Source organism: Balaenoptera borealis (genome assembly GCF_965194805.1).
Source record: "Balaenoptera borealis genome assembly, chromosome: 8".
Classification (NCBI taxonomy): domain Eukaryota; kingdom Metazoa; phylum Chordata; class Mammalia; order Artiodactyla; family Balaenopteridae; genus Balaenoptera; species Balaenoptera borealis.
Genome location: NC_138865.1, coordinates 52950998 through 52975199, shown reverse-complemented (window position 1 = coordinate 52975199; position 24202 = coordinate 52950998). Strand labels below are relative to the sequence as shown.

The following is a 24202-nucleotide window of genomic DNA, read 5'->3' as shown; positions in this document are numbered from 1 at the left end:
TGGAATCTTCTATCATTTTCATTTCCGCCAGGATAGAATAGAGGGGTGAACTGAGACATCAACTTCCATCCTCATTCTGCCACCAACTAACTTTGTGATCCCTCTGTGCCTCACTTCCATCATCTGTAATATAAAGTCATTTACCTAAATGAACTCAACAAGACTCTTCTGACTCTTAAAAAACAAGCCCATGGTTCTTTTTAAAATTGTGGTGAAAAACACGTAACATGAAATATACCTTCTTATCAAAATGTTAGGTATACTGTGTACAATTTTTCATCTTGCAAGACTGAATATCTGTACCCATTGAACAGCAAGTCCTCATTTCCCCCTTCCCCCAGCCCCTGACAACCACCATTCTACTTTCTTTTTTTAAGACTGACTACTTTAGATAGTTATATAAGTAGAACCATGTGATATTTGTCCTTCTGTGACTGGCTTGTTTCACATAGCATAACGTCCTCAAGATTTATCCATACTGTAGTATATGACAGGATTTCCTTTTTTAAGGCTGAGTAATATTCCATTGTATGTATATACCACATTTTATTTATGCATCCATCCACTGATGGATATTTAGGTTATTTCCATCTCTTAGCTATTGTGAATAATGCTACAGTGAACATGGGGGTGCTAATATCTCTTTGAGATCCTGATTTCAATTCTTTTGAAATATTTCAGTTATTTGAAACATTTTAAAATACGCATGTGTATTTTATTATAAAAACTAACAGTGCCAAGTTAAACAAGTCAAACAATTCAAGTTTATTTATATTCCATAAAATATTACAGAAAATTGTGTTTCAATAAAAAAGACTCTTGTTTCAGAACAGGCAGCTAATAGCAACTGAGCAGTTAATGTTTTTTTGTGAATAAATTTTAAAAGAGACTACTGCCTGTCCTGAATTCCCAGAAGTGGGATTGCTGGATCATATGTTAGTTTTATTTTTAATTTTTTGAGGAACCCCCATACTGTTTTTCATAGTGACTGCACCATTTTACATTCTACCAACAGTGTACAAGGATTCCAGTTTTTCTACATCCTTGCCAACACCTGTTATTTTCTAGTTTACTGATAATGGCCATTCTAACAGGTGTGAGGTGATATCTCACTGTGGTTTTGATTTGCATTTCCCTGATGATTAGTGATATTAAGCATCTTTTCATATACCTGTGGCCATTTGTATTTCTTCTTTGGAAAATGTCTATTCAAGTCCTTTGCTCATTTTTTAAAAATCAGGTTATTTGTTTGTTTATATTTTTGTTGTTGAATTATAGGGTTTCCTGATATATTTTGGGTATTAACCCCTTATCAGATATATGGTTTGCAAATTTTTTTATTATTCCATAGGTTGCCTTTTTTTACTATGTTTTCTTGGCTGTACAGAAGCTTTTCAGTTTGAAGTAGGCCCACTTGTCTGTTTTTGCTTTTGTTGCCTGTGCATTTGGTGTCATATACAAGAAATCAGTGCCAGGAGCAAAGTTAGGAAGTTTTTACCCTATGTTTTCTTCTAGGAGTTTTATAGTTTCAGGTCTTATGTTTAAGTCTTTAATTCATTTCGAGTTGATTTTTGTGTATGGTGTAAGATAAGGGTCCAATATCCTTCTTTTGCATGCAGATATCCAGTTTTCCCTGGATTTGTTGCAGAGACTGTCCTCTCCCCATTGTATATCCTTGGCTTCTTTGTCATAAATTAATTGACCGTATATACATAGGTTTATTTCTGGACCCTCTATTCTATTCCATTGGTTTATATGTTTATCCTTGTGCCAGTATCATACTGTTTTGATTACTGTAACTTTGTAATATGTTTTGAGGTTATTCAGGGTCCTTTGTGGTTCCATATGAATTTTATGATTGTTTTCCTATTGGGCAAAAATAAAATTCCATTGGGATTTTGACAGGGATTACATTGAATTTGTAGACTTTTATGGGTAGTATGGACATTTTAACAATATTAGGTCTTCAGGTCTATGAACGCAAGATGTCCTTCCATTTATTTGTGTTGTCTTTAATTTCTTTAAGCAATGTTTTGTAGTTTTCAATATTCAAGTCTTTAACCTTGTAGTTAAGTTTATTCCTAAGTATTTTTTTCTTTTTGAGCTATTGTAAATGCAATTGTTTCCTTAATTTTCTTTTTGGATTGTTCATTGTTAGTGTATAGAAACACAACTGATTTTTAATGTTTGTTTTGTATCCTGCAACTCTCCTGAATTTATTTATTAATTTTAATTAACTTTTTGGTATGTGGAATCATTAGAATTTTCTACATATAAGATCATGTTGTCACAGAGATAATTTTACTTCCTCCTTTCTTTCTTTTTTTTCTTTTTTGGCTGCGTTGGGTCTCAGTTGCAGCACGCAGGATCTTTGTTGCGGCATGCAGGATCCTGCATTGTGGTGCGCAAACTCTTCGTTGTGGCACGCAGGCTTCTCTCTGGTTGTGGTGTGCAGGTTTTCTCTCTCTAGTTGTGGTGTGCGGGCTCCAGAGCACGTGGGCTCTGTAGTTGTGGCATGCGGGCTCTCTAGTTGAAGTACGTGGGCTCAGTAGTTGTGGCCCACAGGCTTAGTTGCCCTGTGACATGTGGGATCTTAGTTCTGTGACTAGGGATCAGACCCACGTCCCTGGCATTGGAAGGTGTATTCTTTACCACCGGACCACCAGGGAAGTCCCTACTTTTTCCTTTCTGATTTGGATGACTTTCATTTCTTTTTCTTACCTAGTTGTTCTGCCTAGAACTTCTGGTACTATGATGAATAGAAATGGCAAAAGTGGGCACCCTTGACTTATTCCTGATCTTAGAGGAAAAGTTTTTCGTTTTTACTTTTCAGTATGATATTAGCTGTGGGCTTTTCATAGTCATAGAGCCTTTATTATTTTGAGGTAATTTTCTTCCATTCCTAGTTTAGTGAATGTTTTTGTCATGAAAGTGTGCTGAGTTTTGTCAAACACTTTTTCTGTGACTATTGAGATGATCATGTGATTTTATCTTTCATTCTATTAATGTAGTTTATAACGTTGATTGATTTTCATGTTGAACCATCCTTGCACCCCAGGGATAAATCCCACTTAGTCATGATTTTTGATCCTTTTAATGTGTTGTTGAATTCTGTTTGCTAGTATTTTGTTGAGTCTTTTTGCATCTGTGTTCATTAGGGATGTTTGCCTGTAGTTTTCTTTTCTTGTAATGTCTTTGTCTGGTTTTAGTATGAGAATAATGCTGGTCTCATAAAATGAGTCCAGAAGTGTTCCCACCTCTTCAATTTTTAGGGACGAGTTTAAGGATTGGTGTTAATTCTTCTTTAAATGTTTGGTAGAATTCACATGTGAAGTTATCTGGTCCTGGGCTTTTCTATGTTGGGAGGTTTTTGATTGCTCATTCAATCTCCTTCTTTATAATTGGTCTGTTTAGATTTTCTGTTTCTTCATGATTCAGTCTTGGTGAGAAGTATACTTCTAGGAATTTAGCCTTTTCTTCTAGGTTATCCCATTTATTGTAGTATAATTGTATATGGTTGTCTCAAAATCCATCGTATTGTTTTGGTATCAGTTATGTCTCTTGTTTCATTTCTGATTTTATTTGAGTCTTCTGTCTTTTTTTCTTAGCTAGCTAAAGGGTTGTCAGTTTTGTTGATGTTCTAAAATACTAACTTTTAATTTTGTTGATTTTTTTCTATTATTTACTTCATTTATTTCTGCTTTAATTTTCATTATTTCCTTCCCTCTGCTAACTTTGAACTTAGTTTATTCTTCTTTTTCTAGTTCCTTGAGGTATAAGGTTAGAGTGTTTATTTGAGATACTTTTTCTTTCTTTTTTAAAATTGAAATATAGTTGATTTACACTATTACACTAGTTTCAGGTGTGTAACATAGTGATTCAAAATTTTTATAGATTATACTCCATTTATAGTAATTATAAAATATTGGCTAGATTCCCTGTGCTGTACAATATATCCTTGTAGTTTATTTATTTTATACATAGTAGTTTGTATAAACTTAATCCCCTATCCTTATATTGCCCCTCCCCCCTTCCCTCTTCCCACCAGTAATGACTAGTTTGTTCTCTGTATCTGTTAATCTGTTTCTTTTTTGTTATATTTACTAGTTTGCTTTGTTTTTTAGATTCTACATGTAAGTGATAACATACAGTATTTGTCTTTCTCTGTCTGACTTATTTCATTAAGCATAAACCGTCCAGGTCCATCCATTTTGTTGCATATGGCAAAATTTTATTCTTTATTTGTGGCTGAGTAGTATTCCATTGTGTGTATGTATATATGTGTGTGTGTGTATGTCACATGTTTTTTATCCATTCATCTGTTGATGAGCAGTGTGTTATTTAGTTTCCATGTATTTGTGAATTTTCCTGTGTTCTTACTAATATTTACTTCTAGATTCATTCCACTGTGGTAAGAAAAGATACTTAGTATGATATCAGTCTTCTTAAACTTGTTATTTGTGACCTAACATGTGATCTTTCCTGGAGAATGTTGTGTATGCCCTTGAGAAGAATTTGTATTTTCTTGCTGTTGGATGGAATGTTCTGTATATGTCTGTTAGTTTCATTTGGTCCATAGTGTTGTTCATGTCCTCTGTTTTCTTATTGATCTTCTGTCTGGATGTTCTATTTATTATTGAAAGTGGAGTAATGAAATCTACTATTATATGTGTTGGTATCTATTTCTCCCTTCAGTTCTGTCAATGTTTGCTTTGTATATTTGAGCATACATATATTGCTCTGATGTTGGGTACATATGTATTTATAATTGTTTAACTTCCTGGTGAATTGACTTTTTTATCATTATATAATGTTCGTCTTTGTTTCTTGTGACAGTTTTTGACTTAGTCTATTTTGTATGGTATAAGTTATGCTATCCTTGCTTTCTTTTAGAGGTTACTATTTGCATAGAGTATCTTTTTTTGTCATTTTATTTTTAGTCTGTGTGTGTCCTGAAATATAAAGTAAATCTCTTGTAGACAGCATTTAGTTGTATCTTGTCTTTTAACTTTTAGCCAGTCTGTCTTTTGATTGGGGAGTTTAATCCATTTACATTTAAAGTAATTATAGATCAGGAAGGATGTAATATTGCCATTTTGTTAACTGGTTTTTGTCTGAATTATAGCTGTTGTGTCCCTCTTTTCCTCTCTTTCAGTCTTTGTGTTTTGTTGATTTTTTTGTAGTGAAATACTTTGATTCCTTACTCATTATCTTTTGTGTATCTTCTATAGCTATTTTCTTTGTGGTTGCCATGGCACTTAACTGAAACCACCTTACAGTTATAATAGCCTATTTTAAGCTGATAATAACTTAACTTTAATTGCATGTAAAAGTTCTACTTTTTCACCCCCCCCACACACTTTATGGTATTGATGTCACAACTTACATCTTTTTATGTTGTGTATCCATTAACATATCTTTATAGTTAGCTATTTATGTTTATGTCTTTATCTCCTATTCTGGTATTAAAAGTGACCTATTACAGTATTCTATATTTTTCTATACATTTACCTTTATCACTGAGCTTTATACTTTCATATATTTTTATGTTGCAGTCTAATGTTCTTTCCTTTCAACTTGAAGGACTTCCTTTAGCATTTCTTGCAAGGGAGGCCTAGTGAATGAACTCCCTCAGCTTTTGTTTATCTAGAAAAGTATTTCTCCTACATATTTGAAAGAAAGTTTTGCTGGATATAGTATTCTTAGTTGGCTGGGTTTTTTTGTTTGTTTGTTTGCCCTTTGAATATATCATTCTGTATATACATCTGGCCTACAAGATTTCTGCTGAGAAACCTGCTGATAGTCTTATGGGAGGGGTTTCCTTAATGATTCCATCATTTGAAATCAAACTTTTTAAATCAAGGACTTGAATTCTGAAGGAGGGAGAGAAAACATTGAGTTGTATGAAACCAGGAGGTCTCGAGACAGTGAATTATAGGGCACTTGCCAGCTTATTTTAAATTTAAGGTAAAAGGCAGAGTATTCATTCTCTTTTTTTGCTTCCAGAGAATAGAAGACTCAAGAGCAGAGGAATCAAGAGCCCATAATGACATCTCAAGTAAATCAATAAATACACATATATGTCTTTTCATTTGGAAAACAACAGCTCAGACTTTATGCAAAAAATGTTTTCCACACATATATATCTATATCTGTGTTTTCCTAATGAAATAACACATATTTTGTTTTTCCATTGATTTGAGAATTTAATATGAACTAGAATAGCCTCAAGATCTAAGTCTAAGATTATTTGCTGTAAAAATTTCCCACTTTGTTTTTTAATTTCTGAACTTACCAGAGAAAACTAAACACGCTTATACTTCTTTAGGTCTGAGGATCATGAAGGAGGTGTACTCTTTAGCATAAGTAGAATACTTTATTTCTTTCCTGACAATATAATTAAAACATTTGTTAAAAGCCATATAATTAAATACACTATTTTGTAAAATGCCACTATATGTACTGATTGCCCTTCTCAGAACTAAGAATCTGTCAAAGTGTCTTGGTAGAGATCTTCCCAGAAGGAGTAATTCATTGAGACCTGTGCAGTGCAATCTAAGATAACCTTTTTTAATTAAAATGGGGAATTAAAAAGCCAATTCAAAAATTTGTTTCCTTTCGTTTGCTCAGGGTGAGGGTGCTGGAACTTCTGTTCCAATAGAGCCCCAGCAGTTGTTAAAAACATCATAAATTCTGGCTGTGTGTTGTGTGTCTGTAGCCATTACATGTGTAGCTCCAAATGCCGCTGTGGTATGTGATGGTCAGGCCCATTAATGAGTGAGTGTTTAACTGTCACTTTTTTGTTGGTAGGGTTATGAGGATTTTTTTTTTCCTTCTTGAGATTGGATTAAAATAGATGTCTTCTAAGCTTAGAAGGAGCAAGTTTTCTAAGACTACAGCAGATAGAGGAAATTTATCAATTTCTGGGCAACAAACTTGTCAAATGCACTATAAGGAAAATAAAATTTTTTTGGCATTACATTTTGTGCCATCAAGTAGAGATCCTTGCTCATAATAGGTGTTCACTTAATGATTTTAAAATATAGTTTTATATATTTATTAAAAAAATAAAAATAATAAAATATACATATAAATATATATTTATAATATATAATTCACATGCCATTTAATTAATTCAAAGTGTACAAAGTGACTTTTAGTATATTCACAGAATTGTGCAAACATAATGACAGATAATTTAAGAACATTTTCATCACCACCAAAAGAAACATTGTACCCATTAGCAATCACTCCCCATTTTCTCCTACACCTCTCCGATCCTAAGCAATTACTTTCTGTCTCTGTAGATTTGCATATTCTGGGCATTTCATATAAATGGATCATATAATATGTGGGCTTTTGTGGCTGGCTTCTTTTACTTCACTTGATGTTTTCATGGTTCATCCATGTTGATTCCTTTTTCATGGCAGAATAATATTCTATCGTATGGTTATACTGTATTTTATTTATCCCTTCATCAGTTGATGGATATTTGGGTTGTTTCTACTGTTTGGCTCTTATAAATTATACCTCTGTGAACATTCACATGCAAGTTTTTGTGTGGATATATGTTTTAATTTCTCTTGGGTTGGTACTTAGGAGTACAGTTACTAGATCATATGGTAATTCTGTTTAGCCAGTTGAGAAACTGTCAGACTGTTTTCCAAAGGGGCTGCACCATTTCATTCTCCCACTGGCAGTGTATGAAGGTCCCAATTTCTCCACATCCTTGCTAACACTTGCTATGGTTTCAAGCCATCCTATTGGGTATGAAGTCATGCATCATTTGATTTTGATTTGCATTTATGTCGTGGCTAATGCTAATTGAGTATCTTTTCGTGTTTTTTTTGGCCATTTGTTTATCTTCTTTGTAGAAGTATCCTTTTAGATCCTTTGCTCTTTTAAAATTGAGTTATTTGTCCTTTATTATGGAGTTGTACGAATTCTTGATATATTCTGGATGTAAGTTCCTCATTAGATATATGATTTGCATATATTTTCTTCTATTCTGTGTGTTCTTTTCATTTTCTTTATAGCATCTTTTGAAGGACAAATATTTGTAATTTGATGAAATGTTTTGTTTTCTTTTGTTGCTCATGCTTTTGGTGTCATATCTAAGAAGGCTTTGCCTAACTCAAGGTCACAAAGATTTACTCCTATATTTTCTTTAAGAGCTTTACAGTTTTTGCTCTTACATTCAGGTCTGAAATCTATTTTGAGTTAATTTTTACATGTGGTGTGAGGAAGGGGGTCCAAATTAATTCTTTTGCATATGGAAATATAGTTGTCAAAATCAAACACCATTTTTCAAAGAGACTCTTCTTTCTGCACTGTATTTTCTTGGCCTTTCTGTCTAAAATCAATTGACTTAAATGTAAGGATTTATTTCTAGACTCTGAGTTCTGTTTCATTGATCTATATTTATATCCTTATGTCAGTACCACACTATTTTGACTGCTGTAACTTTGTAATAAATTTTGAATTTGGGAAGGTTGAATCTTCAAACTTTGTTCCTTTTGAAGATTGTTTTGGCTCTTCAGGATCCCTTGTTTTCAAATGAATTCTAGGATCAATTTCTGAATTTTGGCAAAGAGGCTACCTGGGATTTTGATAGGGATTGCATTGAATATGTAGATGTATTTGGGAAATAGTACCGTTTTAACAATATTAAGTCTTTTGATCCACAAATGATTTTGCTCTTCTTATTTTATTGTGTCATGCATAGGGATTGAAGTATGAACGTGGAGGGAAATTTTTGTCCATTAACCCCCCTACATTACAATTGGTTTTAATTATTTTACATTGGAATAACCATTGAATATTTTACTATGCTACTCATTAGAACTGTAAGCTTCTTTAGGGCAGGATATATATTAATTATTTTTGTATTGCTGAGAGTTAATGTCATAGTTGTTTAAGAAAAGCATTTTTTAACACCAAAAAACCCCTGTAATATGTATACGTGTATAAATGGATAGAACAAGGGCTCACAGGTAATTATAAAAGAGATAGAATATTAGCAGTACTATGAAATTACCATTAATAACAAATGGCTAACTGACATTTTTTTAGGCTTTTAATTCATATATATTCATAGTATTCCTTTGGAGAAAAATGAAATAATGATTGCTTTATATATTGATTTCTTTTAAAAGGCATAATTTATACGTTCTTTAAATTCATTTTAGGTACCAAATCTGATTCCAGTTTTGATGTTCAAATTAGGAAGACCACTGGAACCTGTGTTGTACAATGATATCTTGTATACTTTGCCTACACTTGGTGTTCACAAGGTTTGTATATTAAGCAACTTACTTTGGGGCAAAAAGAAAGTGAGACATGAATTTTGTTTGCTGTCATGTGAAATTTTGACCCTTTAATTTTGCCGTGATCACTGCTTCCCTTGTTGGGCCAAACATTTTTGTTACAATATTTAAGAATTAATTTTTAAAAATCATTTTTTCATCAAGTTTTCCCATTGGCTATTGTCTGAGATTGGGTCTTTATGCCCCCAGAATTGCTAACTAGCTCCTCCCAAAGCTATCTCCAACCTCTGAGAAGATGGGTAATACTGTAGTAAGCTTTCGTTTCAGTCTTTATTTTATAATCAGAGGTTTTTAAGTTCCTTTGGTAACTTTGGGGTTATCCACATTTGCATTTATGAAACCAAAGTTTCTTCAATGTTTCCTAGGTGTGCATAGGACAAATTCTGCGAGTAATTCAACTTCTTGGAACCACTCCGCAACTAAAAGCTGTCACTTTGCGCTTGTTGACTTCTTTGTGGGAAAAACAGGTAAGCTCAGATATACACTTGTATGAGTATTAAGCATGTCCCTTTCACTGAAGAAAGCTAATTTTGTCATTATGCATGACACTGCTTTGATATAGTAATATTAGTGAGTGACATCAATGATTGCATTGAGAAGTTTTGATTTAATGTGGTGCTTTTGATCTATAATGCAGTCAGTTGTGATTGACTCTCAGAGAGAAATTGAGAATAGAAAATAATCTTATTTCCTTAATTCTGAAATTTATTTTTCCATTTGTGTGGAAAAAGTGATAGAAATATAAGTGATTAGAGCCTTTGTAATTAGAGTGAGTTTTTGCCACTTTTTTCTTGTTTTATGAAATGAACAGTACATGGATCTGTAAGAAAATCCCCAGCAATCATAACAGGATTCTTTTTTTCTGATTAGATGAAACACATTGTAATTTGCAATGCAGATGTAAGATTTAGAGGTGAAAATGCTGCATAAAAGGAGACAATTATTATTCAACTCAAGTTGTGAAATTACCTTTTTTGTGAAATTGCCTTCTTAGGATCGTGTCTATCCTGAACTGCAGCGTTTCATGGCCATGTCCGACGTGCCCTCTCTGTCTGTGGGCAAGGAGGTCCAATGGGAGAAACTGATAGCTAAAGCAGCATCGATCAGAGATATATGTAAGCAAAGGTAAGACATGCTTGACCCTTGGGAATGTATATCATGTATATTATTTTGCATTTAATTTTTTTATTGCAAGCAAGAAGCGAGGAAAGATAGGTAGAGGATGTTTGAGTAAGAATAAATGAATATTAAAGTCAAGTTGTCTGATTTTAAAATTTAGCAACATCAGACAATAACTTTGAGTAGCAGGCATGTCTTTTCAGGTCTAGACTTATATCTAGGTTTAGAGGCTATTTATGTATCCTTTTCTGTGTAATAATTTAATGTTGTAATAAAACATATGATGTTACATTTTCTATTTTTCTATATATAAATTCCTGAAACCTAAGCAGTGGATTATCGGTCAAACTGTTCTTTCTTATATTCTCCCTATGTTATGCTTGATTTTTATAAGATGTTTTAATAGAGAAGGCCTTATTTGTAACTCATTGAATGGAATTAATAGGAATTATTACAAGGAGGGAAATGACCTTGAATTCCTGTGTATGCTTTAGGGTTTAGGAAGACATGAAGATGTTAGGGAGATGACTCTGCTGTTCTAGGTTATGGGTTAATAACTAGGCAGGAGGTGACAAGACTGAACTAACACTAAGCAAAGCTCCACCTTGCCAGATTTCTATTTTCTTGAATTAGGGTAAGGCCAAAATCTTAGAGAGGAAATAGATTTGATACATTTGAAATGAGTTATAATCCTGCAGTTTCATATATTGATTGAGCCACTGCACTGTAGAATTCTTGGAGCATCATTCTCACTTTTGTCAATGATGACACTGTGAATGGTACTTCCTGAAGCTGTGCAATGAATGGGTTGGCCCAGATGCTGATAATGTGGATGATTTCGTTTCAAGTAAAATCTTGGATTAGAATGTATTTAAGCCTCAGCAGTTCTGCCTCTTTTCTAAGCTTCAGCCTTTTGGCAACACAAAAAACATCTTAGTCTGAAGTTACACACGTGTTAACCCAAGACTTAAGAGATTAGATTCTCTTGAGGTATTGGCATGGAAAAAATTTAGAGATGATAGCCGACATTTTAGTTTTACATACTTAAAGCTGAGGCTCAGGAGACGTTAAACATCAGACCAGATCAGAGTCTGTTGAAAACTTATTCAGTGAACCTTTCAGTTACCATCTCGAGATCCGTCAAATTTTTCCAGTTTTGTTAAATGATTTCCATTTGGCAGACAGTGAAGCAATAGAATTCAGTCAGGCAATTTTTTCAATTGATATTTTGTTAAAAAGAGAGAAGCATTATATTGCTGAGGGGTTACAAAGAATGCAGACCTGAGCATTTCTTTATGAAGTTAAAAGCATTCTGGGGATAGCACAATATATGTGGGATAGAAGAAGGAGAGGAGGATGAGTGAGTGAATCCAGCACAGTACCTGGCATGAAGTAAGTGCTCAGTCAGTTATAATTCATATTATTATTATTTTTATCATCATTATCATTATCATCATTATTGTGATAGGCATACCCACTTTAGTTTGTAATACTGCTATGACCAATCATCTTCTGATCTCAAATCCCTGGCTTTACTGATGATCTCAATAAGGTAAGTCAGTTCTTTTCACTATTATTATCGACTTGAGTTTTTGCCAATTCAGACAATAGGTTTTGTGATTCAGGGAGAATAAAATTTGTTAAGGAGTGTCTTCTTTTTTGGGTAGTAATATCAAAAATGAGCCTGAAGTTACAGCAGAAATGATGAAGATGCAAATCTTTGAACAAAAGCATATGGTATTATTAGTTGAGGGTCAACGTTTGATAGGCACAAGAGTAAAGGAAAACATTAATGTTTTTGTTCAGGCAAAAGACCTTGGAGTAGTAATATAGTTCTTTGGCTTTAATCTTGTGTCTAAACTGTCATTTCTTGTAGGCCATATCAGCATGGTGCAGATATGTTGGCAGCTATTTCCCAGATGTTGAATGAATGCACTAAGCCTGACCAAGCTACTCCAGCAGCCTTGGTGTTACAAGGTCTTCATGCACTCTGCCAGGCTGAGGTGGGCTTTTTTGAGTTGTTTTGTATAATTTGGAAGAAAATAATTTACAAGCCATTGTAGTTACAAGGATGTAGGAGATTTTTTGTTCAGAAGAGTGAAATAAGACAGTCTACTTTACAAATTCTTTGTAGAGGGGAGTCTTGAAACATGTAGACTTTTTCTAGAGGCTAAAGAAAACCAGACTTTAGATTCTTCTTGTTGTTATTTATTTTTGTTAATATAGAAGGAGAAGTATGCTTATAGGAGAACTCTTGAGTATATTTGCTTCTTTGTTTCGTGATTAGAGAGCCTTAGAAGCAGAGGAGGTAAGGAAATCGGCATGGGCCAGTGGCAGTTTTATAGCCAGCAAAAACTTTTGTTGGCTTGAAGATTGGCAAAGGATCCTTTCTTTCCTAATGATCAGACTGGGTAGGATGGACTGATATTAGAACCGAGTCTCTAAATCATCTTCTGAACTTCAGACTGCTCCCAAAACTATAGCACAGCAGAGGAAATCTTTAATCTTTTGGAGAAATGTGGTAATTACATCAAAGATCATTGACCTAACAAAAGTTTTTTATGTAAAAAAAATTTTTATGCAGCCTTGTAAGCTGCTTTATTATTGTTTTTTAATGGAAGTATATTTGATTTATAATATCATATTAGTTTCAGGTGTACAACATATTAATTCAATACTTTTATAGATTATACTACCTTTAAGTTATTAAAAAAATAATGGCTATATTTCCCTGTGCTGTACAATATATCCTTGTTGCTTATTTATTTTATACATAGTATTTTGTGTCTCTTAATACCATAGCCCTACCTCCCCCCTCCTCCCTTCCTTCTCCCCACTGGTAATCACTACTTTGTTCTCTGTAGCTGTGAGTCTGTTTCTGTTTCGTTATATACAGTCATTTGTTTTATCTTTTAGATTCCACAGATAAGTGATAACATAGAGTATTTATCTTTCTGTGTCTGACTTATTTTACTAGGCATAATATTCTGTAGGTTCATACACATTGTTGCAAATTACAGAATTTCATTCTTTTTTATGGCTGAGTAATATTCCATTATGTATGTTTGGAATATACACACACACACACACACACACATCATCTTTATCCATTCATCTGTTAATTTAGAGGAAAGTCTTTCAGCTTTTCATCATTTCACCATTGAGTGTGATGTTAGCTGTGGGTTTATAATAACTGACCTTTATTATGTTCAGATATGTTCCTTTTACACCAACTTTGATGAAATTTTCTATCATGAATGGATATTGAATTTTGTCACATGCTTTTTCTGTGTCTATAGAGATAATCATGTGATTTTTTTTAAAAATTGGGGAATAGTTGCTTTACAATGTTGTGTTAGTTTCTGCTGTACAACGAAGTGAATCAACTATATGCATACATATATTCTCTCTCTCTTGGGCCTCCCTCCCCCCCCATCCCACCCATCTAGGTCACCACGGAGAACCGAGCTGAGCTCCCAGTGCTATACAGCAGGTTCCCACTAGCTGTCTATTTTACACATGGTAGTGTATATATGTCAATCCTAATCTCCCAATTCATCCCACCATCCCTTCCTGTGTCCACATGTCTGATCTCTACCGCTGCATCTCTATTCCTGCCCTACAAAATGGTTCATCTGTATCATTTTTCTAGATTCCACATATATGCATTAATATACAATATTCGTTTTTCTCTTTCTGATTTACGTCACTCTGTATGACAGACTCTAGGTCCATCCACATCTCTACAAATGACCCATTTTTGTTCCTTTTTATATCTGAGTAATATTCCATTGTACATATGTACCACATCTTCTTTATCCATTCATCTGTCGATGAACATTTACATTGCTTCCATGTCCTGGCTATTGTAAATAGTGCTGCAGTGAACATTGGGGTACATGTGTCTTTTTGAATTATGGTTTTCTCAGGGTATATGCCCAGTAGTGGGATTGCTGGGTCATATGGTAGTTCTATTTTTTGTTTTTTAAGGAACCTCCATACTGCTCTACATAGTGGCTGTATCAATTTACATTCCCACCAACAGTGCAAGAGGGTTCCCTTTTATCCACACCCTCATTGTTTGTAGATTTTTGATGCTGGCCATTCTGACCGGTGTGAAGTGATACCTCATTGTAGTTTCGGTTTCCATTTCTCTAATAATTAGTGATATTGAGCATCTTTTCATGTGCCTCTTGGCCATCTGTATGTCTTCTTTGGAGAAATGTCTATTTAGGTCTTCCACCCATTTTTTAATTGGATTGTTTGTTTTTTTGATGTTGAGCTGCATGAGCTGTTTGTATATTTTGGAGATTAATCCCTTGTCAGTTGCTTTGTTGGCAAATATTTTCTCCCATTCTGAGGGTTGTCTTTTCATCTCATTTATGGTTTTCTTTGCTGTGCAAAAGCTTTTAAGTTTCATTAGGTCCTGTTTGTTTATTTTTGTTTTTCTTTTCATTACTCTAGGAGGTGGGTCAAAAAAGATCTTGTTGCGATTTATGTCAAAGAGTGTTTTTCCTATGTTTTCCTCTAAGAGTTTTATAGTGTCTGCTCTTAACATTTAGGTCTTTAATCCATTTGATTTTATTTTTGTGTGTGGTTTTAGGTAATGTTCTAATTTCATTCTTTTCCATGTAGCTGTCCAGTTTTTCCAGCACCACTTATTGAAAAGACTGTCTTTTCTTCATTGTATATTCTTGCCTCCTTTGTCACAGATTAGGTGACCATAGGTGCGTGGGTTTATCTCTAGGCTTTCTATCCTGCACCATTGATCTATATGTCTGTTTTTGTGCCAGTACCATACTATTTTGATTACTATAGCTTTGTAGTGTAGTCTGAAGTCAGGGAGCTTGATTCCTCCAGCTCCATTTTTCTTTCTCAAGATTGCTTTGGCTATTTGGGTCTTTTGTGTTTCCATACAAATTGTAAAATTTTTTGTTCTAATTCTATGAAAAATGCCATTGATAATTTGATAGGGATTGCATTGAATCTGTAGATTGCTTTGGATAGTACAGTCATTTTCACAATATTGCGTCTTCCAATCCAAACACATGGTATATCTCTCCGTCTGTTTGTGTCATCTTTGATTTCTTTCATCAGTGTTTTATATATAAATTTGGATTTTTAATATTTCTTTTTCTTCTGTGATTGCCATGGCCAGGACTGCCAAAACTATGTTGAATAATAGTGGCGAGAGCAGACATCCTTTTCTTGTTCCTGATCTTAGAGGGAATTCTTTCAGTTTTTCACCATTGAGAATGATGTTTGCTGTGGTTTTGTTGTGTATGGCCTTTATTATGTTCATGTAGATTCCCTCTATGCCCGCTTTCTGGAGAGTGTATATCATAAATGGGTGCTGAATTTTTCAAAAACTTTTTCTGCATCTACTGAGATGATCATATGGTTTTTATTCTTTAATTTATTAATATGGTGTATCACATTGATTGATTGCATATATTGAAGAATCCTTGCATCCCTGGGATAAATCCCACTCGATCATGATGTATGATCCTTTAAATGTGTTGTTGGATTCTGTTTGCTAGTATTTTGTTGAGGATTTTTGTGTCTATGTTCATCAGTGATATTGTTCTGTAATTTTCTATTTTTGTGATGTCTTTGTCTGGTTTTGGTATCAGGGTGATGGTGGCCTCGTAGAATGAGTTTGGGAGTGTTCCTCCCTTTGCTATATTTTGGAAGAGTTTGAGAAGGATAGGTGTTAGCACTTCTCTAAATGTTTGATAGAATTCGCCTGTGAAGCCATCTGGTCCTGGTCTTTTGTTTGTTGGAAGATTTTTAATCACGATTTCAATTTCATTACTTGTGACTGGTCTGTTTATAGTTTCTGTTTCTTCCTGGTTCAGTCTTGGAAGATTGTACCTTTCCACGAATTTGCCCATTTCTTCCAGGTTGTCCATTTTATTAGCATATAGTTGCTTGTAGTCGTCTGTTATGATCCTTTGTATTTCTGTGGTGTCAGTTGTAATTTCTCCTTTTTCATGTCTGATTTTATTGATTTGTATCCTCTCCCTTTTTTTCTTGATTGGTCTGGTTAAAGGTTTATCAATTTTGTTTATCCTCTCAAAGAACCAGCTTTTAGTTTCATTGATTTTTGCTATTGTTTTCTTTGTTTCTGTTTCATTTATTTCTGCTTTGATTTTTATGACTTCTTTCCTCCTACTAATTTTGGGTTTTGTTTGTTCTTCTTTGTCTTCTTGCTTTAGGTGTAAGGTTAGATTGTTTATTTTAGATTTTTCTTGTTTCTTGAGGTAGGATTGTATTGCTATAAACTTCTCTCTTAGTACTGCTTTTGCTGCATCCCGTAGGTTTTGGGTCGTCATGTTTTCATTGTCCTTTGTTTCTTTGGATTTTTTGATTTCCTCTTTGATTTCTTCAATGATCTCTTGGTTATTTAGTAGTGTATTGTTTAGCCTCAATGTGTCTGTATTTTTTTACAGTTTTTTTTCCTGTAATTGATTTTTAATCTCATAGTGTTGGTCGGAAAAGATACTTGAAACGATTTCAATTTTCTTAAATTTACTGAGGCTTGATTTGTGACCCAGGATGTGATCTGTCCTGGAGAATGTTCTGTGTGCACTTGAGTAGGAAGTGTATTCTGCCACTTTCTGGTGGAGTGTCCTGTAAGTATCTATTAAGTCTCTTTGGTCTGTTGTGTCATTTAAAGTTTGTGTTTCCTTATTACTTATCTGTCTGGATGATCTGTCCATTGGTGGTAGTGGGTGTTAAAGTCCCCCACTATTATTGTGTTAATGTCAATTTCTCCTTTTATGGGTGTTAGCAGTTGCCTTATGTATTGAGGCGGTCCTGTGTTGGGTGCATAAATATTTATAATTGTTATATCTTTTTCTTGGATTGATCCCTTGATCATTATGTAGTGTCCTTGCTTGTCTCTTGTAACATTCTTTATTTTAAAGTCTATTTTATCTGATACGAGTATTGCTACTCCAGGTTTCTTTTGATTTCCATTTGCATGGAGTATCTTTTTCCATTCCCTCACTTTCAGTCCCTGGGTCTGAAGTTGGTCTCTTGTAGGCAACATATATACTGGTCGTGCCTTTGTATCCATTCAGCCAGTCTGTGTCTTTTTGTTGGAGCATTTCATCCATTTACAGTCAAGGTTATTATCAATATGTATGTTCCTATTACCATTTACTTAATTGATTTGGGTTTGTTTTTGTGGGTCTTTTTCTTCTCTTGTGTTTCCTGTGTAGAGAAGTTCCTTTAGCAATTGTAAAGCTGGTTTGGTGGTGCTGAATTTTCTTAACTTTTGCTTGTCTGTAAAGCTTTTGGTTTCTCTGTTGAATCTGAATGAGATCCTTGCTGGGTAGAGTAATCTTCGTTGTATTTTTTTCCCTTTCATCCTTTAAATATATCCTGCCACTCCCTTTTGGCCTGCAGAGTTTCTGCTGAAAAATCCACTGATGACCTTATGGGGATTCCCTTGTATGTTATTTGTTGCTTTTCCCTTGCTGCTTTTAATATTTTTTCTTTCAATTAAATTTTGGTAGTTTGATTATTATGTGTCCTGGTGTGTTTCTTCTTGGGTTTATCCTGTATGAGACTCTCTGTGCTTCTGGACTTGGGTGGCTTTTTCCTTTCCCATGTTAGGGAAGTTTTCGAATGTAATATCTTCAAATATTTTCTCAGACTCTTTCTCTTTCTCTTCTTATTCTGGGGCCCCTATAATTCGAATGTTGGTGCATTCAGTGTTGTCCCAGAGGTCTCTGAGGCTGTCCTCATTTCTTTTCATTCTTTTTTCTTTATTCTGCTCTTTGGCAGTTATTTGCACCATTCTATCTTCCAGCTCACTTATTCGTTCTTCTGCCTCAGTTTTTCTGTTATTGATTCCTTCTAGTGTATTTTTCATTTCAGTTATTGTGTTGTTCATCACAGTTTGTTCTTTAGTTCTTCTAGGTCCTTGTTAAACATTTTTTGTATTTTCTCAATCCGTGCCTGCACTCTGAATTCTTTTTCAGTTAGGTTCCCTATTTCCTCTTCATTTATTTGGTCTTGTGGGATTTATCTTGCTCCTTTGTCTGTACCATATTTTTTTGTCATCTCATTTTTTTTGATGGGTGCAGCTATGTTCCTGTCTGGCTGGTTGTTTGCTGTTAGGCTTCCAGCACTGGAGTTTGCAGGCAGTTGGGTGGAACCAGGTCTTCATGTCAAGATGAGGACCTCTGGGAAAGCTCACACCAATTAATACTCCCTTGGGCCTGAAGTTCTCTGTCATTCCAGTGGCTCGGACTCGGTGCTCCCACCACTGGAGCTCCAGCCCGATGTCTGGCCTGAGAACCAAGACCCTGCAAGCCATGTGGTGTGGCAAAAAAAGAAAAAGAAATGTAACAAACCAAAAGGAGCAGAACAATAAGAAAGAATAAAAAATAAAATAAAATTAGAAAAATAAAAATATATTAGAAAAATAAAAATAAAAATGAAGCAACAACAAAGCAAAACAGAACCTCAGCAGAAAAAAGAAAAAAAAAAAAAAAGAGGCTGGAAGAAGCCTTGGGCGGGTGGGGCTTAATGTCAGGACCTACCTGGCTGGAAGAGGCCTTTGGGAGGCTGGGCTTAGGCTCAGGACTCATGCAGCCAGAGGAAGCCCCAGAGGGTGGAGGTTCAGGCCCAGGATCCCAGCATTCTTGCTGGGGCCCGAGCGGGCAGGCGACATGCTGGCCATGTTCCCCTCCTATCCCCTGAAGATCTCTCCTGATCCCCACTGATCCCCTCACTGGGAGTGGGCCCCTCCGAGCATGGGAATCCCTCCTATCCCACAGCTGCCCCTCAGGGGCTGGTCCCGTCCCACCTCCACTTTTCCTCCCCACCTTCCCTCCCATGTCCTCAGGACCCGCCCAGCTGGAGGGGCCCTGGAGGGCAGAGGTTCAAGCCTGGGACCCCAGCAGACTTGCTGGGGCCTGAGCAAGTTGGGGAGATGCTGGCTGCATTTCCCTCTGATTCCCCAATTCCCCAAAGGTCTCTCTCCGTCCCCGCTCATCCCGTCGCCCTGAGTGGGCCCCTCTGACCGTGGGAACCCCTTTCCTCCCCCAGCCACCCCTCAGGCATGCTGGTCCCATCCCACTTCCACTTTTCCTCCCCCCCTTCTTCCCTCCCACGTCCTACCTGGTTGCACAGGCATTCCTCCCATCCCCTTAGGTGTCTGAGGTCCCCCACCAGCACCTGGTAGGTGCCCTAGTTTTGAGGCGACGCGAACTCCACATCTTCCTACTCCATCATCTTGACTCTGCCCCTGATCACATGATTTTTATCCTTCTCTTTGTTAATGTTGTGTTCCACATTGATTTGCGAATATTGAATTATTCTTGCATCCCTGAAATAAATCCCACTTGATCATGGTGTATGATCCTTTTTATGTATCAGTGGATTCAGTTTGCTAATACTTTTTTGAGGATTTTTTTATCTATATTCATCAAAGATATTGGCCTGAAATTGTTTTTTTTTTTGGAATGTCTTTTTCTGGTTTTGGTATTAGTGTAATGGTGGCCTCATAGAATGAATTTGTGAGTGTTCCATCCTCTTCAGTTTTTTGGAATAGTTTGAGAAGGATAGGTATTAACTCTTCTTTATATGTTTGGTGGTAGAATTCCCTTGTGAAGCCATCTGATGCTGGACTTTGCTGGGAATTTTTTTTTTTTAATTATAAATTCAATTTCACTACTAGTGATCAGTCTGTTCAGATTGTCTGTTTCTTTCTGATTCAGCCTTAGCAGGTTGCATGTTTCTAGAAATTTGTTCATTTCTTCTAGGTTGTTCAATTTGTTGACATATAATTATTTATATGTCGTATGTCCCTTATGATTTTTTGTATCTCTGTGGTATCGGTTGTTATTTCTCCTCTTCAATTCTTATTTTGTTTATTTTTTTCCTCTCTCATTTCTTCTTGATGAGCCTGGCTAAAGTTTATCAGTTTTGCTCGTCTTTTCAAAAAACCAGCTCTTGGCTTCATTGGGTTTTTTTTGTTGTTTTTAGGTCTCTATTTTATTTATTTCCTCTTTGATCTTTATTATTTCCTTCCTTCTGGTGACTTTGGGCTTAGTTTGTTCTTCTTTTCCTAATTCCTTTAGGTGGTAGGTTAGGTTGTTTATTTGAGATTTTTCTTGGTTTTTTGAGGAGGGCCTGTGTCACTATAAATTTCCCTCTTAGAAGTGCTTTTGCTGCATCCCATAGATTTTGGAAAATTGTGTTTCCATATTCAGTTGTCTCAAGGTATTTTCTGATTTCCTCTTTGATTTCTTCATTGACCGTTGGTTTTTTAGTAGCATGTTGTTTAGTCTCCAGGTGTTTGTTATTTTCCCAGTTTTCTTTCTGTAATTGATTTCTAGTTTCATACCACTGTGATTGGAAAAAATGCTTGATATAATTTATATCCTCTTGAATTTGTTGTGACTTGTTTTGTGGCCAGCATTTGATCTCTTCTGGAAAATGTTCCATGTGCGCTTGAAAAGAATGCATATTCTGCTGCTTTGGGATGGAATGTCCTGTAGATATCTATTAAGCCATCTGGTTTATTGTGTCATTTAAGACTATGGTTGCCTTATTGATTTTCTGTCTAGATGATGTGTCCATTGATGTAAGTGGAGTGTGAAAGTTCCCTACTATTATTGTTTTTTGTCAGTTTCTCCCTTTATGTATGTTCATATTTGCTTTGTATATTTAGGTCCTACTGTATGGGTGCATATATGTTAACGAGTGTAATATCCTCTTCTTGTATTGATCCCTTTATCATTATATAATGCCCTTTGTCTTTTGTTATAGACTTTGTTTTAAAAGTCTATTTTGTCTGAAATGAGTATTGCTACCCCCACTTTCTTGTCATTTCTGATTGCATGAAATATCTTTTTCTATCCCCTTACTTTCACTTTGTGTGTGTCGCTCTGAAGTGAGTGTTGTAAGCCGCGTATAGACAGGTTTTGATTTTTTATTCAATCAGCCACTGTGTCTTTTGATTGGAGCATTTAGTCCACTGACATTTAAAGTAATTACTGACAGGTATATACTTATTGCCATTTTACTGCTTGTTTTCCAGTTGTTTTTGTAGTTCTTCTCTGTTCGTTTCTTCTTCTGTTTGTTTCTTCCCTTATGGTTTGATGATTTTCCTTAGTAGTATGCTTGTGTTTCTTTCTAGTTTTTTGGTATCTATTGTAGGTTTTTGATTTGTGGTTCATGTTGACCTATAACCATATCCACTTATTTTTAACTGGTAGTCATTTAATTTTAAACATATTCTAAAAGATACACCTGTTTTTACTCCCCTCCCCTACATTTTGTGTTTTCGATGTCCTATTTTACATCTTCATTTTTTTAATTGTAGTTATAATTGCTTTTACAATTTTTTGTCTTTTAATCTTCATACTAGTTTCACATTTCATACTAGTTTCACATTTTTTGTCTTTTAATCTTCATACTGAGGATCAAGTGGTTGATCCTCAGTCCTTACTATATATTTGCCTTTCATAGTGGGATTTTTCCTTTCTTATAAATTTTTACTTCTTATTATAGCTTTTTCTTTAACTTAGAAAAGACCTTTTAACATTTCTTTAGGGTAGCTTTAGTATTGATGAATTTTTTTAGTTTTTGCTTGCCTGAGAAGTTTGTTTTTATTTCAGCTTTAATTCTGAATGATAATCTTGCTCGGTAGAGTATCCTAGGTTGCAGGTTTTTCCCTTTAAGCACTTTGAATATATCATGCCACTCCCTCTGGCCTGCAAAGTTTCTGCAGAGTAATCAGCTGATAGCCTTATGGGGGTTCCCTTGTATATGACTCTTTGCTTTTCTCTTGCTGCCTTTAAAATTCTCTTTTTACAGACTTCCCTAGCAGTCCAGTGGTTAAGACTCTGAGCTTCCACTGTGGGGACATGGGTTTGATCCCTGGTCGGGGAACTAAGATCCCGCATAACACTTGGCATGGCCAAAAAAAAAAATTCTCTTTATTTTCTACTTTTGCCATTTTAGTTATGATATATCTTGGTGTGTGTCTCTTTGGGTTCATGTTGTTTGGATTCCCTCTGTGCTTCCTGTATCTGGTTATCTGTTTCCTTGTTCAGGTTTGGGACTTTTTCAGCCATAATTTCATCAAAAACATTTTCAACCCCCTTTCTCTCCCCTCTCCTTCTGAAACGACTATAATGCCAATGTTGGTATGCTTCATGTTTTTCCAGAAATCTCTTAAACTGTTCTCATTTTTTAACGTTTATTTTTCTTTTTGCTGTTCTGATTGGGTAATATCCATTATTCTATCTTCCAGATCATTTATGTTCTTCTGTATCACATAGTCTGCTATTCAGTGTGTTCTTCATTTCAGTTACTGTATTCTTCAGTTCTGATTGGTTCTTTTTGTATATTTTCTAGTTCCTTGTTAAAATTCTCACTCTGTTCATCTATTCTTTTCCCTAATTTAGTTAGCATTCTTATTAGTAATACTTTGAATTCTTTATCTTGTAAAGTGTTTATTTCTATTTCGTTATTTATTTTCCCAGAGGTTTTCTCTTGTTCTTTCAATCAAGACTAGTTCCTCTATCTTCTTACTTTGCTTAACTTTCTCTGTCTCTGTGAAATTAGATGAAACAGTTACCTGTTGCAGTCTTGAAGAGGTTTCCTTATGTGGGAGTGTCTCTCTACAGTCTGTGTGTGCCCAGTGCCTTTGGTGGGAGAGATGGATTTGACATGAACAAAAACCATGCATTTCCTCAGGGTATGCTGACAGTTATCATCTAGCAGGAAGTAGGGTTGGAGATGGAGGAACCAGGGCCAGAGCCAAGTGTGAGGTGTGGCTTCCCCTCTGCTTATTGGCCATTAGCACCCTATCAGGGGCAGGGTCAGGTCCAAAGTTGATGGAGTGGAAGCCCTGAGGTTCGGGTCCAAGCTGTCTCTGTTCCCTTAAATGTGTTTGTCTCCCACTCCCAGCACTGTACCCTTGCCCCAGAGAGGAGGAGTGCTGGAGGAAGAGGGGCCCATGCCAACATGTAATGGGCTGGCCACAGAGGTCCAGGCTGCCTCTAATGTGCCCCCTGTGCAGGTACCAGTAATGACAGCCCCAGCTGTGTCTGAGTCTCTGCTGTCCCTCACAGCCAGTCACTACCCCCAGCCTCTGCCACCCCCACCCTGTTGAGAAGCTGTGCTGCAGGGTAAGCAGGGCTCCCTTTAGCACTGGGCATGTGTCAGGGTGTGGATGCAGCAGTCTGGCTTCCGTCAGAGATCAGGACTACCCCTGATACAGTGCCTGTGTAATTGCTAGCCCACACTGTGCTCAGATGTTGCCCTACTTCCAAGTTTCCTCTGCATCTCAGTACTAAGATATGAGCTCTCTCCCTGGTGACGGCAGCCCTTTCTCCAGTGTGGTAGAGTAAGCGGGACTGGAGCATTTGCTTGGCTCAGGCTGAGGCGTATGCTGGGGCAATTGCAGGAAACTGGGCAGCCACTGGAACCATCCTCAATCTGTCCTTGCCACCCTGCCTCAGGAGCAAGCCAGTCCTTGCATGTTCTTCACAGCCCTCCTGTTAGTTCCAACAGCTCTACAACCAGCCAAGGGGGCTTGTCTTCCCTGTGTCCGACACCAGGACTGGGGCACCCAATCTATGGCTTGCACTGCCTGCTCCCCAGCAGCGGTCTCCTCCTATGTAATCTCCCTTTTCCTCTGAGTCCCCTCCCAGGGGGCACAGGTCCCTTCTCTTCCCTTCCAGATTCTTTGTGGATCTTTCTTATATCCTTGGTTGTATAGGAATCTT

At 36.0% G+C, this 24202-nt stretch overlaps 1 protein-coding gene across 3 annotated transcripts in view; it reads left to right on the top strand.

The window, feature by feature from the left end:
- FOCAD (focadhesin) overlaps positions 1-24202 on the top strand; it is a 310658-nt gene that overhangs the window by 140105 nt on the left and 146351 nt on the right. For all 3 annotated transcript variants that reach the window (XM_082400998.1, XM_082400997.1, XM_082400999.1), the window contains 4 exons: positions 9189-9293; positions 9692-9793; positions 10321-10451; positions 12322-12448. In XM_082400998.1, the coding sequence (XP_082257124.1) occupies positions 9189-9293; positions 9692-9793; positions 10321-10451; positions 12322-12448 (465 nt within the window). The remainder of the gene's footprint in view (positions 1-9188; positions 9294-9691; positions 9794-10320; positions 10452-12321; positions 12449-24202) is intronic.